At 47.5% G+C, this 19,933-nt stretch overlaps 1 protein-coding gene across 1 annotated transcript in view; it reads right to left on the minus strand.

Moving 5' to 3' along the window:
- Positions 1–3,152: 3,152 nt before the first annotated feature.
- SEPTIN12 (septin 12) overlaps positions 3,153–19,933 on the minus strand; it is a 72,530-nt gene continuing 55,749 nt past the window's right edge. Inside the window, exons 6-12 of the mRNA XM_080981957.1 lie at positions 17,671–17,752; positions 16,545–16,682; positions 11,362–11,479; positions 9,887–9,982; positions 8,607–8,703; positions 5,358–5,409; positions 3,153–4,493 (exon numbers count right to left, since the gene is read on the minus strand). Of these exons, the coding sequence (XP_080838083.1) occupies positions 4,343–4,493; positions 5,358–5,409; positions 8,607–8,703; positions 9,887–9,982; positions 11,362–11,479; positions 16,545–16,682; positions 17,671–17,752 (734 nt within the window). The 3' untranslated portion in view covers positions 3,153–4,342. The remainder of the gene's footprint in view (positions 4,494–5,357; positions 5,410–8,606; positions 8,704–9,886; positions 9,983–11,361; positions 11,480–16,544; positions 16,683–17,670; positions 17,753–19,933) is intronic.

Raw genomic sequence — 19,933 nt, forward strand, 5'->3', positions numbered from 1 at the left:
CCTGAAGCACTATTTCTGGGTTAGTGGAGTCTGTAACCTGAAGCGTATGTAACCCAAGGTACCACTGTATTTGCTTCAAAAGCAGCATGTTTGACGTAGTCGTAGAAATGGAGGGCTGTGTGGGGTTATTTTTTCTGTTTCCCATCGTGCCGTTATTCCTCTGATTACAGATTCTTGTTGACACCATCTTCCTTTATGGCTGCCCTCATTTGCCCTCTTCTTTTAACTTCCAAGTTGGCTGTGGGACCCACTCTGTGGATTTGTTTATGAAAGTTTAAGGAAGACCTAATCTCATAGCTCAACTATTGTTTGTAGCAACACATTTCATTGGATTCAACAGCAAAGTACACTTCTGAGCAATTGTCACCCCCCTTCCAAACCACCCCTCCCCATGCCAGGAGAAGTGGGATGGGCAATGCCTCTGAGAACAGGCACTTGTGGGAAAGTGGCTGTCAATGCTTTTCATCTGGAGAGAGAGGGTGCGATGTAGCAGTTAGGGTGCAAAGCCTGGCATGGATAGACCAAGGTTCAAATCCTCAATCGGCTGTGAAGCAATCAGTGGACAATCATTAACTACCTTGCAAGGTTGTTGTGAAGAGACAACCATACACGGTACCCTGAGCAAATTTCTTACTATGCAAATAATGGGTTTTTAAGATGTTTGTATCTTTGAATAAAAAGGGATCTCATTTTATAGACACGCCTCCCTTCCAGGAGGTCTTGGAAATGGGTCCGTTTTCTTCTTGCTGATCTCTCTCTTTTTGGCTCAGATCCAGCAAAATCATAACTCCAACGCTTAGCTGCAGCTCAGAGAGGAATCCCAGCTGCTTTGCCTTGATGGATGCATCTGTGGATACAATTTCTAGCAATAACAACTCAGGCTGTCCCCCAACCCCACCCCTTTCTCTGTGCTGACATCCCCCTCTCCACCCATTGCAGAAAAACAAAATGAAAACATTTGCACAAAGCATGATGTAATCTTTTAGGTTATGTATTGAGCAAGCTCCTTGAAGTCACTGGTAGGCCTTTGGATGTCTCCCAGATGCTGTGGAAGTCCAAGGGATCTGTCCATGGAATGAAGGAAGTCAGTGCATGCCAAAAACCCGAGGCCAAAGGAGATATGTGGGTGGAAATTTGTGGGGGTTTCAACATCGGACTGCCTGACTCACCAAGAAAGAAGTTCCACAGAGTGGAGGATTTTATTTTATTTGGAGTTGAGTTGCGCTGGCTGATGAATAGAAACTCTTGAATCTGAGGCTGTTGAACAGAAAATCCCAGAGGATCATATCACCCCACCAGGACCTGTCAGACCAGAGCCCAGACCCTCACAGGCACCCTTCTCTGAGCAACCAGATCCTTCCCAATGTACACAACCAGTGCAGGCAGTGCAGCAGAAGGAAGGCTGTGGAACAGAGGAATGCCCATCTTCAGGTCAGAAGCTCTGAAGTCCTGGACCAGGGGATGGAGCCTGCAGGACAGAGACTGGAGGCAGAGGCTTAAAGGGTCTCAGTTGACTCTCAACCATTGTCAGAGCAAGTGGCTCACTCGGAGCTGTCCGTGGTCTTTCAGTTTTGCCTCCACCATTCACCCATTATTGTGTTGATAGCAGTAGACCAGGGGACGGCAACCTAAGGCGCATGGGCCACAACCGGCCCATGGGGGTCATTTAACCGGCCCACGAGCAGCCCCCGAACCGCCCGCTCGGCGAGTCCCCGCACGCTGTACTAAGCCAGCGCAGTGTGGCACAGGAACTTGCTTCTGCGTCACCGGAAATCGTGGCTGTGCATACGCAGACGCTGGAAATCGTGTCTGCGCAGATGCAGACGCTGGAAAGAGTGCCCGTGCGATCTGGCCCAGGCAAGGTAAACCTTGCTGACCCCTGCAGTAGACCTCTCTTTCATTGCCTAACAACCCTGAACCTGGCAGTGATTGGGATGTCTAAGAAACCAACAAAATTAGAAGGTTCAGCATGCCATATTGATTCACGATGGCATCCAACAGAGATGGGAGCCTACTCCTCAGGAACCATAGTGAAAAATTTACTTTTTTCACCACTATCACCAGAGAACAACAGGAGAGGGAGACATTTGGCTGCCTTAGCAAATGCTGTCCAGTTGTTGCCTACTCAGCCCCCCCCCCCATTCAACTCCCTATGGTGGATCAGCAGCTAGGGATAGGCAAATATGTCCACTGAGGTTTCTCTCAGTTTCATCTTCTTCTAGTCTTAAGTCCAGTTCTCCCCATTTGCACATCATTTTCCAACTTTATTCCACATCCTCATGAAAATTCATCAGCATTTTGTGCAAATTTCTCCTAGCATACCTCTTTGCAAAATTTTGACTATTCTGCACATTTTGGCAAAGTAACGTCCCCCAATATAATGCATTTTTAATCCCCCCCCCGGAATATATGCATTCGTATGCACTTTAGTATATAATATGCATTTTTGTGCACAGTACTTGGCTGGTGAACTGCATTGCAAAATTTGGAGAAGCGTCAGTTCTGAGGGATGGCTGTGTTCTGAAAGTGTGAATTAAATGGGTTTGCCTTTAAATGCAAACTGAATCCAATTTCTTCCCTCACCTGCCCCTCCTCTCTACCTCCTCAGTACAACTTCCTTCCAGTACATGAGGGAACAAGACCGAACCCGAGAACCTGTAGAAGCATCTGTGCCACTGCTACAATTTTGCTGTGGCAGCAAAAACTGTTTGAAGCTTAAACCCATTCAGCAGGTACCCAGAGAATCATAGAACTGTAGAGTAGGAAGGGACCATGAGGGTTTTCTAGCACAACCCCCTGCAATGCAGGAATATTTTGCCCAATATAGGGCTCAAACCTATGACCCTGAGATTAACCATCTCATGCTCTACCAACTGAGCTACTCGATATCACCTGGCTTTCTTTCTTAAGTGGGCAGGAGGCACGGGGGCCTGTAGTGGACAGCAGCAGCAACTGGGGTGGGGGAACAGCCTTGTGGGGCAGCCAATAGTAAAAAGTGTGTGGATGAGCTACCATCTCTCCTGCTGCCCTGCTTGAACCAAACACCTTATATTGGCTCACTGAAAGGCAAGCCCTGAGCCGAGAGAGGTCCCCAGCTTCACCCTCGAGAAGAACTCAAAGCAACCAGGCAAAACAAAACCAAAGAACCCAACAACCTTCTACAGTTGCTCTTTAATGGATTAACTGGAGAAGCACAATCTGCACACAGGCCCCCTGCCCAAGAGTATAAAAGTAGAAGGATGAAAACGTGAGCCTGGGCAGGCTGACCTCCTTCCAGGAGATGGCGCTGTTCTCCTGTACTGCTCCTGCATCAACAAGGGACCAGCTGGAAAATGGTCTTCTCTTAATTCCCAACCCCAGACTCTTCTCTGGGGGCAAGAGATATGAAGAGGGAGTTTTGCTTCAATCAGCACAGATGTTTTTATTGTACAAGCCGGTTATTGGCCTCCTGGCTCGATGCAGTAGCCTTCAAATGATGCCCCCTCCCTGGTTCTTACAAACTGAGGGTGGTCCAAAGAGCCAGTCTGAAGTCCTGCAGGAACACTGGGAGGCGGAAACTTCTCCAGAAGATTCTCTTTGCTTTCGCATGTGGGCTATGACAGTTGCTAGAACCCCAGCCTAGGAGGGTCTGAAATGGGGCTCCCTCTTTGCCCTCAGGGATGGCGGGCTTAACCTTTCATGCATTACAGGCCCTTCAAAAGCTCTCTGCTACCTGCCTTCCCCCCTCCACCTCTGCCAACCAACGAATACGAAGGAGAACTGTCCTAGTATTGCCAGCATATTGGAGATAAAAATGTCATAGAAGAAACACACATGGGTGTGGTGTCATTTAAGGGTTAAGGAAAGAAATTGGCCGGCTCTGCCAGGGCCCATTGGGACAAGTGGGTTGCCTGACAAAGCAGTGGAGTCTGGAAGGAGGGGACAGCCTCAACAGGCGGCAAGGAGGTCTCCCCAGGGTCACATGCACTGCTTGGCTCAGAAGCAGAGGCTGAGCCAAGACAAAGAACGGTGTCCCACATGAGATGCCAAGGGTGGAGAGGGGTAAGGTGGGCTGCTGGGCTCTCTCACCCTCCCAGTGTCCTTCTGCTCTGAGGTGTGAGGCTGAGCAGGAGGCAGACGGAAAGGAAGGGGCAGGAAGGCGCCCGGCAGCAAAGTTGAGATTTCCCAGTCAAGAGCTGCTGCTTGTCCTCGTCAGAGATGGGGGCTCAGGAACTCTGCTCCAGCTGTTCCCGGAAGAGGGGGTTCGGGGGGAGGGAGAGGGGAACCAGTCCACTGACGCTATTGGTGGAGGGTGTCTGTTGAGGCTGGAGAGGAGGAAGAGGGGCCAAGCTGTCCCCGCAGCTCAAAGTTGGCTCTCCAACTCTCCATTGAGGCAGCTCAGGGCCAGCTGCTTGCCGCCCGTGGCCAGGAGGTTGTTCTCGTTGAGGCGCTGGGCGCGGTACTGCTCGTAATGCACGCTGTGGGTGATGTCCTTGAGGTCCTGCAGGTGGGATCTGGGAAGGGAGAGGAAAAGAGGAAGAAGTTGGAGCCGCCTGGCAAGTCAAGGTTTCCAATGACCCTTCCCTCCTGGCCAGATAGATGGATGGGGAGGGTGCTTCTTCTTCTTCTTCTTCTTCTTCCTCCTCCTCCTCCTCCTCCTCCTCCTCCTTCCCCATCTGTCAGACCCTCTGTCCTCACCCCACAAAGAAGGACTACAATGGTCACATTCCTGTTCCAGGCTCCTGGAGAGCCCTAAGAAAACAAGGTCATCTTGGTTGACCCCATCTATGCCCAATCAAACCCTTTGATCTGCAGAGCTGATCCTTTGGTGCAGTGACACCTGAATCTTTGGAATTCCCTGCCCATTGGTATTAGCCAGGTACCTTTGCTGTCCTGTTTTTGGCAGCTGCTAAAAACTTTGTTGTTGTTGAAGGAAGCATACCAAGGCATAAAAACTTTGACCTGTATATTAATAGGCCATGCTGTTTTATGATACAGTCAAACCTTGGTTGTCGAACATAATCCGTTCCAGAAGACCGTTCGAACTCCGAAACATTCAACAACCAAGGATCAAAGGGCGGTCAGCAAAGTCCATGGAGAAAAAAAGAAATAAACTCCCCGGAAGTCATTCAGCTTCTGAAAAATGTTCGAAAACCAGAGCATTTACTTCCAGGGTTTCGGTGTTCAAGAGCAGAAACGTTCCAAAACGGAGCCGTTCAGGATCCGAGGTTTGACTGTATACGTATTTAAAACTGCTAGTTTTATTTACATATTTCACCCCCCACTGCCCTGTCAGATAGTCATGCTCAAAAGCTTCAACAGGGAGCCCTTCCTTCAAAGTAAAAAGAGTAGCAAGACTTCCAACTCCCACAACTCACCGGATGAGGAGGTCCCGCAGCAGAGGAAACTCACAGTGGCCCGGGTTTTCCACTGAAAGGAAAGCGCAGATGACAGCTGAACATTTTCAGTGACAGCGAGGCAAATGTGTCAGAAGGGGACAAGGATGGACTGAGCCAGGTGTCTCTGTTGCTCGCCCCACCCAAAGCTTGAAAGAGCAGTTCCATGCCATCTCATAGCAGACTTCCCTAACCAGATGTTTGTGGCCTACAACTCCCATCATTCCCAGCCAGCATGTACATTTTGGAGTACAACTCCCATGAGGCCCAAACAGCATGGGCTGATGGGAGTTGTAGTCCAAGACAGCTGGGTTGAGGAAGGCTGCCTTGTAGGAACATGAGCTAAGAAGAGCCCTGCTGGATCAGACAAAGTGTCCCTCTCTCCTGCTTTCAGCATCGCCCCCAGCTCCCCAGCTGCTGAGTTGGGTCTAATCGGGAGATCATAATGCAATGCTTTGGAACAGGGGTCAGCAAACTTTTTCAGCAGGGGGCCGGTCCACTGTCCCTCAGACCTTGTGGGGGGCCAGACTATATTTTGAAAAAAAATATGAACAAATTCCTATGCCCCACAAATAACTCAGAGATGCAATTTAAATAAAAGGGCACATTCTACTCATGTAAAAACACGCTGATTCCCAGACCGTCTGCAGGCCGGATTTAGAAGGCGATTGGGCTGGATCCGGCCCCCGGGCCTTCGTTTGCCTACCCATGCTTTGGAAGGTCCGGGCTCCCTAGAGGTACGCCTGCAAGGAGACTGCTTAACACCAGAGGGCAGCAGATTTCTAAATACAAGCCAGTGAAGAGTGTTTGTGGTGGTGTGGAGGGATGGGGAGAGACAGCTGGAAAGTATGAAGGCAGTTCTGGTCAGGAACTTCACTTAGCCCTTAAGATCTTCCTGCAAGCTACAGCAGAGCTTGGCCAGTCCTTGATCCCCGATCCTCACTAGTGACACACTGGGAAATCAGCAGAACAAGCTCAGATGGCGCCACCCAAATGAGGAGGCCTGCAATGTAGAACCCACAACTGCAACCTTTAGCAAGTTAAAACTAAATTTGGTGAAGCAACATCAAAATTCAACCTGGTAAACCGACAACATGTCTGCAACTCAGTGGCAGATGACATGGTCACAGGAACCTATACTGAATCAGACCAATTGGCCTCTCTCTGTCTCTACTGTCTACACTGACTGGGAGCATCTTCCCAGGGTTTCAGGCAGGGGACATTCCCAGCCCTACCTGGAGATGACGGGGATTGAACCTGTGACCTTCTGTCTGCAAGGCAGGTGCTCTACCGGTGAGTTATGGCCCTTCCCCAGAATTCTCGCAATCTGTGCAACTCCTCAAGGCATGAGCCCTCCAAGGCATAGGAAGCTGCCTTAGAGCAAGACTCCATCTAGCTCAGTGTTGTCCTCACGGACTGGCAGGGGCGTTCTGGGATTTCAGACTGAGGGCATTCCTAGCCCTACCTGGAGATGCTGGGAACTGAAACCAACACTTTCTTTTGTGCAAGCCAGATGTTCTGTCACTGAGCTGTGGCCTTTCCCCTTGGATCTCTAGGTAGGGAGATCTCACTCCTTGGGGCCATCAGGTAGGAACGGGAAAGACCCTGGAGAAATTCTGGTGAACGGCTGCCACTCAGGGCTCGTCCACACTTCTGTGTGACTCATGCCTAGAAATCACGAATCCAACCATTTTTGCTTTCACCCCACTGATTCCCCCCAGAAAACCTGCTCTTTAGTGCTAAATCAGAGCAAACATCAGTCTGGAGAAAACCCGGATGATGTTTGCTCCAATTCAGCAGTAAAGATTGGCTTCCCAGGGGGAAAGCAGGGTGTAAATGCAGGTCTGGGTCAGCCCTTAGTGTTGACAATACTGAACGAGATAGACCAATGGCTTGACTTGGTACTATAAGGGAACTTCCTATGTCCCTGTGGATTGCAATGCATTCTACGTGGGGCTGCCCTTGAAGATGGTTTGGAAAACTTCCACTGGGGCAGAATCTGTCAGCTAGAACAGTTTTGGGGGTGAGGCATTTGGGTCAGATCACACTATTGCAAGCCAGTCCACAGGATCTAGCGCTACTGCAGGCAGTTCACACAAGCATTTATTTTGATGTGCCAAACAGGATTAATTTGGGGCGAGGATTCTGGATGTCCCTGGGAAACAGGGGTGCTTCTGTCCACGAGAGCACGGCACTCTGACAATACAGCTCAAAGGCAGGAAAAAAATTCCCCTGCTTGATTCTTGTTCCGCCAAAGCACCTCTCCCTCTGCTTTTGGCCAGCATCCTTTTCCCCCCAGGTGGGAGTAGCAGGACTATGCTGGCCCATGGATGGGGCAGATTGCTGCTGTCAGTGTGGAATGCACCGTGGGGTGGTGGGGAGGGGAGTGGAAAACCATGCTCTGCAGGTTGAACTCTGCGCCTAAGATTGGAGAGGAAGCAGAGCAAGACTCCCCCAGGTGCCTCTCTCCTGGGTGAGCAGTTGGCAGGAGGACCCAAAGCCGCAGAAGCTGTCTTATACCAAGCCAGAGCATTGGGCCGTCTAGCTCAGTATATTGCTTACAATGACTGGAAGCAGCTCTGCAAGGTTTCAGGCAGGGGGTCTCTCTCTCCCTTCCCCAGCCCTACCTGGAGATGCTGGGGATTGCACCTGGGACCTCCTGCAGGTAAAGCAGATGCTTTGACACTGAGCTATATGATCCTTCCTTGAAAGTAAGTTTCTAGTCCTCATGATCTGGACTAAAGAGCTGATTTAAATAGGAACATAGGAAGCTGCCCTTATGCGGAGCCAGAACATTGGTCCTCCTAGCTCAGTATTGTCTATCTCAGGGGTCAGCAAACTTTTTCAGCAGGGGGCCGGTCCCCTGTTCCTCAGACCTTGTGGGAGGCCGGACTATATTTTGAAAAATAAAAATGAACGAATTCCTATGCCCCACAAATAACCCAGAGATGCAATTTAAATAAAAGGGCACATTCTACTCATGTAAAAACACGCTGATTCCTGGACCGTCCACGGGCTGGATTTAGAAGGTGATTGGGCTGGATCCGGCCCCCGGGCCTTAGGTTGCCTACCCAGCAACTCTCCAGAATTTCAGGCAGCCTGAAGAGAGCCTGGGGATTGAACCTGGGATCTTCTGCATGTAAAATGAGATGCTCTGACACTGAACTACAGCCCTTCCCTCCAACCTGCAGAAGTTCTCCTCCAGGGCTTCCCCAGTCCAGAAGGGTTTACCTTCGATGATCCCCCACTTGGTCTTGCGGCCCAGGACTTTCTTCCCATTCACCTGGTGCTCCTTGTCGGCTCCCACCACTGCAAAGGGGATTTTCTCCTGATTAAGAGAATGAGAGGGACATCAGTCCAGGGAAGAACAAGGGTGTTTTTTCCCCTGCCGCCACACCTTTTCTTGGAAAGCTCTAGTATTACAGCACTTGAAGTGAAAAATGTGCAGATGCTGTTAAAGGAGCAGAACACCATCTTCCCTGCCTTGTTAATGAACATCTGGTACTTGCAGACTGTGGATGGTGCTGATAATGGGTTGGTTCCATTATCTTTGAGTTGTTTTTTTTTTAACAATATGTAATTTTTGTGAAATGAAATAAATAATAATAAATAAATTAGCACAACATGGCTAGCACCACCACCATGCCTAAACACTAGGTTTTTTAAAAGAACACAGAACTTCAGCTGAACTGAAGCACACTTCCATTTCCTACTGGAATCCTGAAAAATGTTTTTTTTTAAAAAATAATTTCTTTTCTTTTAATTTGCTTTTGGAGGGACACTTCAAAGCCTGGGCCCTCTGGTAGACCTTAAGGCAACCAATGTTTCCCTCCTTCTGTTTACTGAACTGCCTTTATCCTGGATGAGACCCGGCCAATCAGGGATTGCGTCGTTGATAGGGAGTGTCTCAGAATACCACACAGTCCTTTACATTTTGCTTTCACTGAGAGCAAACTGAATATATCTGAGAGTGAGGACCCTGCTCCCTAGACTTGGCCTATGGATAATCCCAGTCAATCAGGGATCACATAGCAAAAGGAAGTAGGCAACAATGCTATATAGCCAATCAGATTTGGCTATGTTTGAAGGCACATAATGCTGATTCAAACAGAGGGTACTGTTTTCTGAAAAGGCAAATACTTCCAACGCAATATTATAAAAGAAACAAATCACCTGTGTGTGTGTGTGTGTGTGTGTATGTAAAGAGACAAGAGAGAATACAGTCGTACCTTGGTTTTCAAACAGCTTAGTTCCCGAACGTTTTGGCTCCCGAACGCTGCAAACCCGGAAGCAACTGTTCTGGTTTACGAACTATTTTTGGAAGCCGAGCTTCCTGCAGCCAATCAGAAGCCGTGCTTTCATTTTCAAACATTTTGAAAGTCGAAAGGACTTCCGGAACGGATTCTGTTCGACTTCCAAGGGACGACTGTAGTGCCAACAATGTATTAAAGAGAAAAAGCACCGAACAACTCTTAGTCAATTTCTCCCCTTTCCAGATTGCCAGCACTTACCCGTATTTTGTCGTTCAAAAGCCTGTCATCGGGGTCGCTATCCAAGTCCTCTTGTGGGTAAACATGGATTCCGTGGGCCTTCAAGTCATCCTGAATCTGCCAAGAGAAAAGTTTTTGGCACTGAGACCAGAACTCCCCCTTGCTGACTTGGAAATGTACCTTCTTCGTGGCCAGGGCAAAGGAAAGTTATGTGAGCAAAGCAAATTCAAGCCCAGTGTGTGGTGATACTCATGAGGAGCCTACAGGGTGCCAGGGTCTCTCTCCTGCTTTCCGCCTTGTCTTTGCACCACTTTGCACAAACAGCAGAGAATCTCCTTCTGGCTTGCACCATGTCAGAGTGCAGACACTTGAGGGTTTCATTCCACCTGCATTTTAAAGCAAACTAACATGATTTCACATTTCCTGGACTGACACGCAGATCGGAAGGCAGCTGTTAGGGACCATGAGAAGGGCTGCCGAGAGTGGACTTGGGTGCCGGTGAAAAAATGTTTTTGGCCCCCCCAGCAAGGGTGGACCAGCTAAAAATCTTTACATAGGATATAAAATCAAAGTGTGACCTTGATTTTATGCTAATAATAAAAATGACAATATTCATACCTGCTGAGAATATTATGATCGTAACAACTAATATAAGTGAGATATACCCACACGATTGTTGCTGAACTAAGCATGCACTTCAAACATTACCCTTGTATGTGTAACACAACACGCGTATCACACAACAACTTGGTTGTACAGTATTCACATGGTGTTCTCTTACAAAACCACACAAATGCAACCGTGCACAGTATGAAGAGACTGCAGTCTTGTACTGTCAAAGTGCAGAAGCGAATGTTTAGTCAGAACTGCCGTTATTCGGAATTGGGAATGTGTTGAACATGAAATATATATTTTGTTAAGAATGACATGACTCTGTCATGTACTGTGCCTGGAAAGGAAGGGGCAAAAGTTAAGTGTGGATTTAAGTCCAGTTTTGCAATTAAGCTGTCTGTAGATCTTTCTGACTAAATAATAAAAAAAAAACAGTGCAATTCTAATCGTGGGTGCTTCCAGACCATCAATATTTTGGGGGAAGGATTCATCACATAATAGCAAAGTCAGGCTGCGCAATTAACAGTTGATTGGGAGGTCTTGCGCAACAAACCCACTTCCTGAAAAAGGTCAGACTTTGCGTAGTAAGGAGAACGACGGAAAGCTGCCTTGGGAAGCATGTGGGATAACATTTGCTTTGACACAACCCTGCAAACAGACCAGAATGGGAACTCATTAAAAAGCCAACGCTCTCTTATCTCCATACAAGCAAATCAGGATGAATGATCAATAAATAGGTGGTCTGGAAGCACCCTTGTGTCTACGGAGAAGCAAATCCCATTGGATTCAATGGGGCTTACTCCCAGGTATGCAGGGCTAGGCTTGCAACCCAAATTTGAGGAAACTTTGCCATTGCCTTCTGCTTCCACCAATGCTCTTCTTACCCTCCGTTTGAACTCTGCGCGTTCCTCTAAGGTCAGAGTGTCGGCCTTGGCGATCACAGGCACAACGTTGGTGATCTTGCTGAGCCGCCTCATGAACTCCAGATCCAAGGGGCGCAACCTGACGGGAGAAATACAGGAAGTCCCTTGCAGCAGTGATGTAAAGGGCCAGCTCAAGACGTTACATTCTATTACATTCTATTGACTGCATTTATATCCAATATAAATGCATTTACTGCATTTATATTGCATTTGAACTGTGATCTCCTCCCAGGTCCTAGTCTGACACCCTAACCACTTCACTTCCACTGGCTCATTTTGCAGCCTGGGGTGAAGGGGAATACAGTGGTACCTCGGGTTACACACGCTTCAGGTTACATACGCTTCAGGTTACAGACTCCGCTAACCCAGAAATAGTGCTTCAGGTTAAGAACTTTGCTTCAGGATGAGAACAGAAATTGTGCTCCAGCGGCGCGGCGGCAGCGGGAGGCCCCATTAGCTAAAGTGGTGCTTCAGGTTAAGAACAGTTTCAGGTTAAGAACAGACCTCCAGAACGAATTAAGTACTTAACCTGAGGTACCACTGTATGCTCCTTGCACCTGAAGAAGTGGGGCTCTGCTCTTTGAAAGTTTACACATAATAACATTCCTCAGTTCTACAATACTCCTTGATGATAATGCCCCATAGAAGTTACCCCTTAAAAATAAAATAAAATAAAATAAATTTATTGCAAGTTTAACCTAACAAAAAAGGGGGGGAATAGAAGAAAAATAAACCACCAGCCCACATTAATAATACAATGGCCATCAATAAATCTATCTCAGTTGATATTAGCCATCCAAATGTCCCAATAAATATTAAAACAAATTTGATGTTGAAATATGTTTAATTGTAGGAGGGGCAGTAAGGTCCTTCAACCCTGCATAATTGATGGTGGGTATTTGTCCTTCTAGGCTTGAAGTATAAGGTCAGATCCTTACCATACAATTACCACACTTTGAGAGTCATGTCTTCCCCCTGAGAATCTTGGGAACTGTAGTTTGTTGAGGGTGCTGAGAGCTGCAATTCCTCTCCCAGAGCTACAATTCCCAGAGTGGTTAAACCATCAATCCTTCTTCCCAAGCAACTCTAGGAATTGCAGCTCCATGAGGGGAATTGGGGTCTCCTTAAGAACAATACCACCTTTAATAAACTACAGTTCCCAGGATTCTCTGGGGGAAGCCAGAGTGGTATGATGCTGCTTTAAATACATTGTGCGGATGGAGCCAATGTCTCGGCTGCCAGAAAGGCTCAGAACGTTCCCATCTTGCTTGTGGAAAGATTTATAGGATGCTGGGAGTGTGTTTGTGACATGTTACCTGGCCTTACTACCCAGCCACCCCATTACTTGAGGAAGCTGGAAGTTACCATCACACTCGCAGGGTCTGTTGTGTCATTTAATCCTAGTATTTAAGTCTGAAGTTGCTTTGAGTCGGCAAAATCTCCCTGCCAGCCAAAGAGAGATTATTCTGTCCGTTTGTATGCAAAAGCCCTCGTGTTGAGAAACTGGAGATCCATTTTCTGGCAAACAACTAAACAAGAGTGGCTGCTACTGATGGGATTTATTAGGAAAGATGCCACTCTCTGCTTCTGAGCTGCGGCTTAATCTGAAGGTGGATAAATCAAGACGGGCTGCATGCTTTTCTTCAATCACGACCATTTGCTAATCAGCGTCCTCCGAACGGATCGCTCTTTCCCGTAAACTCACGTAACTAATTTTTAATGGGGAGCCTAAAATCTGATACAGAAGGTCTTGCCACTGACACGGAAGAGTCAGCCTCGACTCCTTCCCAATATCATGCTATGAAGAAATCTGAGCAAGGGCTTCTTTGTACCATTGGAAGCCTCGGTCTATTGGCCTGCATGCTTGGTGTTTGCAAAAGAGATGTCGTTTGGAGTCATGTGCCCTGGGCTCTTTGGTCTAAGGCAAGGGATGGCAGGGGGCCTTTGGAATTGGGAGCGTGGAAGGCAGGGAGCCCAAGAATAGGTGCAGCCAGAGCCAATGACAGGTGGAGCCAACTAATTCTAGTTCGGCCCCTGTTCACGCCACTCCTGATGAACTCTACAAGGGCAACAACCAAGACTGAGAAAGGAAGCAGCCAAGGCCACTGTACTGGCTGTAAATGAGCAGGAAGGGTGGTGAGGGCTGGCTGAGGGCAGACCGAGGTTGGTGAGGCACTAGGAAATAGGCCAGCCTCCACAGGGCAGGGATGAGGAACTGGATCCGGCTACTGGGCTGGTCCCTCCCCTCCTCGAATCTTGCAGGTCCCTCCGGTAGGTAGCCACCCACCTGTCAACTGCCTGATGTCATCAAGTGTTTTTCCTTCCTCCTGCATGGCTTATTTTGCTAAAGATTTTCTTGATTTACAAAAGTGTGTGCAATGTCTCTCTCTCGTATTCCCCCCCCCCCATATAAAATTTTTACAAATCAGTTTCATTTGTTGACACAGCCAACCACAAATGAACAACCACACCCTAGGCCAACCCCAACCTTTCTCACCACCGAAGGAACACGAGTGAACTGCAAAGAACCTGCACAAGCAACGCTGACACCAAACCAAACCCTACATATAGTAAGTAAAATAGAAACATCGCCACCCGACCTCACCCCCCATCTCCCTTCCTTCCCCCCTTTTCTTCCTCCTGCATGGTTTGAAATCAAACTGCGTGGGGATCTGTGGATACTGCTGATCACCTCATCATGGTGCCTGCAAACCCTGCTTTTGGCAGGAAGCCACATCCTGACAGAAGCAAGGGGGCCACAGCACAGAGAAGGCACAACTTCTCATTGGAATCACCTCTAGAGAAAACATAAGCTTTGGAGTGTGGGGGCAGCTGGCTGCAGGGCGTTCAGTGGGGCTATGCTGGGAGGGATGGCCATTTATTTTGCCTCCCAGCCAGTGATGCAGTCATGGGAAGCTCAAGACCCATTACTATTTTTGTAGTAGGAGCCCTGTCTCCAGTGCCCCAGAGCTGCCCAATCCACATGAAAGGGGGGGGGGGCTTCCTTTTTTAAGCCACTAGAAGAAGTCATGTCAACCTGTGTGCTGATGAGAGCCAATCAGAGTGAAATGAGTTGAGTCGGTAACAGAGGATTGGCTCCTAGGGTCACTCTGGAGAAGGTGTCAGAAAGAACGCCAAGGAGTTGTTCTGTATGCTCCAAAGCCAAGCACTTAGGAACACTGAAAACACAAGGGGTGCTTCAGATTCAAGAGCATAGTGCGCATGTTCTGTTTCACACAATGGAACTTCCAAAGTTGCGCCGAAAGAAGATATCGGAGCACTCCAAATCATTTGCCCATGCAGGTGCTGAAAGGCAACTGTTCTGTACTGAGTTGAATAGGATCCAAAAGGCAGCAGTCTGATTGGTCCTAGAACAATAGGATTCAGAATGCAGCAGTCTGATTGGTCCTAGAACAATAGGGTCCAGAATGCAGCAGTCTGATTGGTCCACAGGTGAATCCCGGAATTAGCCAATCACGTGGGGCCCATTGTGTAAATAATGTATCTAAAGCAGACATTCTGGGGGAACTTCCATTCCTCCTCACCACTATGAGCTGAATAAAGAGCATGAAATCCACTCTCGACTCCGAGTACATTTCAGCAGCACACGGAGATCTGCACTGATTGTTGCAATGCATCCCGCACTGCTATTTAATAATTATGGAATTATTAGATAATCTTAGAAGGGGCATGCTGTGAGGGGGTATGGCTGTGACTATCAGAAGTACACGTCCTTCTGGATTTGCCACTACACCACTGCTCTCAGCCCACGCCCACTGCAAGAGCAAGGTGTCCTGGGAGCGTTCTCACCTCCCTCAGTGACTGAGAGCACTCCCTGCCCCACCCTCCAGCAGCCCACTCCTCTCTCCCGGAAGCCAGTGGATTCTTGGCCTCAACACAACTTTCCCCTCCCACCTATGCTGGGTGGAGCAGGGAGAATGGCGAGGAAGCAGCTGTGGGACAGATGTTGGAAAAGGAGCGATGGGGCTAACGGTACCCACACACGGAGGGAGAGGAGGGGATGGGGGACAAGGAGCCTGGCAGACGTTTTTATGATTTTGTTTTAATTGAAAGTGACAGGCATTCCTGGCGAGTACGAAGGTATGCCTAAGTCAGCCCCGGTGTGCTTCTCTGTGGTGCCCGCAGGCTCAGCTGATGGGACATTATTATGATTATTTATTATGTTTCCTGCATTATTATTATTATTATTATTATTATTATTATTATTATTATTGCACCAAGGGGTCTCAAAGCAACTTACAGAATGGAAGTAGAAAAAGCATAGGCTTTCAAACCAGACACACCAAGGGGCAGGGTGGGGCCTAATATAAAATTCCAAGAGCAGAATTCATAGTGTCTACACTATTTTTTCCCTCGACTCAGCGGGGAAATGGGGAACCTGTGGCCCTGCAAATGCCCACCAGCCCCAGCCAGCATCGCTGGAGACAGGCTCCCACAACCTATGGAGGGCTACAGGATCCCAGTCCTGCCCTACACTCTGTTGCAAGCAAAGTGACAACACTTGCAATGTTACCTGAACCGATGGAGGGTGGGGATGATAGACAGAAAGGCAGCCTACTCTTCCCTGGCTGATTCCTTCCTGAGTAACTTTGTCTGTGGGTTTTCTCTCAGGCTTTTCATATTCTTGCCATGGGCCATCCTTTTATTAACTTCTCGACTCCATGACGGCTACATGTAAGCTTGTGGTTGCTTGCTACGAGAACTAAGACTTAAGTTTCTTTATCCTTAAGGAATAACATCAACTCCTGACAGCCGGAACACAGGAAGTCATTCAAAAATATTGAATTCGGAACTGGTTAATTGGCTTTTTTGATTGTATTATGATTTGGTATTGTATTCATGTGGCCTCCGTTGGATTTTTATGAATGAAAAATAAATTATTATTATTTTTAAAAGTTTCTTTATCCTTTCCACCAGCTGTTTTACTAGACTACTTATTTCTGCTCTCTCTCTCTCTCTCTCATTCCAACACACCCAAGAATGCCTGATGATAACGAAATAAGAGTATCCTTAATGCAAGATCTTCTTCACCATCAGAGATAAAGTGGGTGAGGTCAGGGAGAAAACGATGACTCTTATCACCTGTACTTGCCTCCCTACCCCCACCTGCAAGAAGGGCTTACCAGTGGCCCGTTGGTGGCACAAAATATACACAGGCATGGACTCGGGTGTCAGGGATCTTCCGTTTGCGGTTGATGAGGATCTCTTCTCTCAGGTATCGCTCGTACTGGTCGTTGATATATTCGATGATTGGGTCCCAGCTATGGGGAAGGAGAGAGGGTGATTCTTATGCTCAGAGAAAATTCTCCCTTCAAGTTGCTCCTCTCCTGGCATGTGAGAGAGGAAAACCATGTCTGGGAACTCTGGAGGAAGGAGAACAGGCAGTGGTGTGGGGAATAATTTGGAGTAGAGAAACTCTGCAGTATAAATGAGGTTAAGCACACCCTTCCGCCATCACCTCTCTGTTCAGAACAGGGGTCAGGAACCTTTTTCAGCTGTGGGCCGGTCCACTGTCCCTCAGATCATGTGGTGGGCCGGACTAAATTTTGAAAAAAACAACAACGAATGAATTCCTATGCCCCACAAATAACCCAGAGATGCATTTTAAATAAAAGCACACATTCTACTCATGTAAAAACATGCTGATTCCTGGACCATCTGCGGGCCAGACTTGAGAAGGCGATTGGGCTGCATCTGGCCCACGGGCCTTAGGTTGCCTACCCCTGGTTCAGAATCACCCCTAAGAAAAGAAAGTTTCACATGCACATATCCTCGTAGCAACAGTTTTGGAGTAGAAGGCTCTGCTTTGCGCATTTACTCAGAAATCAGGTGTGCTATGCTCACAGAGTGGCAAATTCAGGTTGTGTGGCTCCAGTCGATTGGGAAGACTTGTGCATCTGCACCCCCCCCCAAAAAAGATTGGACTTTGTGCACTAAGGAAAGGGGGGGATGCACTGGCAAGTGTGTGATGACACTTGCTTGATGCAATGCTGTATTACAAAGAAATCTGAACGAATGCTCAAAAATAGCGGAGAGCATCCCATCTCCCTGGAAACAAATCAGGAAGAATGTTTGATAAACAGTTTGTCTGGAAGCAAACCCCAATTTATAAAAGGCAAAAGACAGAAGCCCCACCAATGTTTCATGTACACCTCAGAAACACTTTTAACGGTTGTGTTGTTTCAACTCCTAGTGCACCCCCTTTCCCCAAGAAAGAGAAGTGAAGCAGCAATCAGTTCTCTCTCATACCAGTTTTGATTGTTAATCTGATCCCCAAATCCTGGCGTGTCTGTCACCGTCAGCTTCATCTTCACACCCTTCTCTTCAACGACTGTTGGGAAACAGAGCGAAACGTGTTAGTTCACTGCCTCTGAGGGGCCCTTCTCATCCCAAAGGGAAGCTCGCCTACTTCCTTCTCGCAAAATGTGAACTTAAAATTTGAAATATGAAAAACTGAGAGCAAAACTGATGGATTTATCCTGCCTTCTCTAACACAGAAGTCTCTCTCACATATACGGCTTCCATAGAGCTCCTCAGAGACTCACTGCGCATGCCCCCATGCCCTCTTCCCCTCCCTCCATGGAGTAAGAGAGGATTCTTCCCCGTTTTGCCTGCAGACACTTTGGGCTTGCCTAAACTTCCACTTGTTCTGTGCCCTGAAAACATCGGACTGAGCGTTTTTCTACTTGTCCTTTGCTTTTTATAGTTTACCATATAAATAATTTTTGTTGTTGTTGTTAAAAAATAAGAAGACAGGTTTGCATGAAATGCACATGTGCTAATTTATATGCACAGATGCAAAGGAGGCATAGAATTTAAACAGAATGGCAATTCATCTCACCAGAACAGCCAGGTGACCCTGTCTCCCTTGTCTGCCTTGTCTCATGCTAATCAATTCCATCAGCTCATGTGCTTTCCAAACTTTTGTTAGCCATTCTTTCACTGTTGGTGGCGACCTATTCCCCCTCCCCCATTTTGCACCACAAGTATGTGAGCAGCTGCTATTAAATTCCACATTAAGTCTTTATGTTTTATTTGTGGATCTAACTAGCCTAATAAAATTATCAGGGAATCCAATGTAAGATGTTATTAATGACTTTGTCTTTACTACCTCTCCCTAAAAGACTGATTTATTCATTGCATTTTACTCAGAATATTTATACAATGGCCTTCAGCAGAGCTTCTAAGACTGAGATGGGGTTCTCAGGGCTAGGAGACAAATATGGCCCCAAAGGCCTTTCCATCTGGTCCCAGCATTCAAAACTCCCATTGTTCTAGGTGCGTTTTGCGACAGGGAATTTCCTTAACGCAAGCAGTATCTGAGCTCTGGGCGTAGTACAGTGGTACCTTGGTTTAAGAAGAGCTTAGTTTATGAACAAGTTGAATTAAGAACGCTGCGAACCTGGAAGTAGGTGTTTTGGTTTGTGAACTTTGCCTTGGAAGCAGAACATGTTTCGCTTCCTGTTGAGTGTGTTCCGTTTGTAAATTGAGTCCCCCGCTGCTATGGGAAAGCACACCTTGGTTTAAGAATGCTTTGGTTTAAGAATGGACTTCCGGAACGGATTAAGTTCGTAAACCAAGGTGCCACTGTACTGCGCCTAAGATTTCAGATTAAAAGTGCCACTGTGGGAAGGAAAGAAGGACCTTTTTCTGCCTCCCCACTTCCAGCCACTCTCTGAAGACTGGAGAGGAGACCCTCTTAAGAATATTAGGGGCCTAGGCAGGGGAAATATGGCTTTGTATTTTGCAGGCTTAAGATGAGGACTAGACCATGTGAAAAATGAACATAATATTTTAGCTGCAGTTCATTCATTTTCAGCTTAGTATTCTTGTTATAAAAAAGCGCGCCTAGACAATCCATTGTTGCGCCCATAACCTTGGTTTAAGGTGCCATTTAGCTCCTTGTTTTCATCTCTCAGTTTCTAACACTTTCTGGCCCTCAGAGCTCTCCTTAGGCCACACCCCCTCCTAAGCCACACCCCTCAAGGCTTGATTGGCACCCCCCAAAAAAATCCTCAAGTGATTTTGCTAGCCTGGAACGTGTCCTTGAACCCTGAGAGTTATTCTTGCTTGCCTCAATGGAGGACAGAGAAGGGGGAGTGTGAAATGTGAACTAGCCTAGTGTAAAAAAAGGTAAAAAATTATGGGAATGAGGGCTGATAGTAGGACAAAAGGAGCCACACTAGGTAAATTATGAGTTTATTAGGATTGTGGCTGGCAAGTACAGGAGAGAAGGGGAAGCAGATGTTTCCCTCAGAACACTGAAAGTGCAAAAGAGGAGGCAGCGTGGTGTACTGGTCACAGTGTTGGACTAGGAACTGGGAGACCAGGGTTCAAATCCACACTCAGCCATAAAGCTCACTGGGTGATCTTGAGCCAGTCACACACTCTCAGCCTACGTCACAGGGTCGTTAGGAAGATAAAATGGGAAGGGGGAGATTCATGGATGCTGGCTTGAGTTCCTTGGAAGGGAGGTGCGACATAAATGTAATAACAATAATAATTCTGCCAG

This window comes from Podarcis pityusensis (assembly GCF_964106645.2).
Source record: "Podarcis pityusensis genome assembly, chromosome: 14".
NCBI lineage: Eukaryota > Metazoa > Chordata > Lepidosauria > Squamata > Lacertidae > Podarcis > Podarcis pityusensis.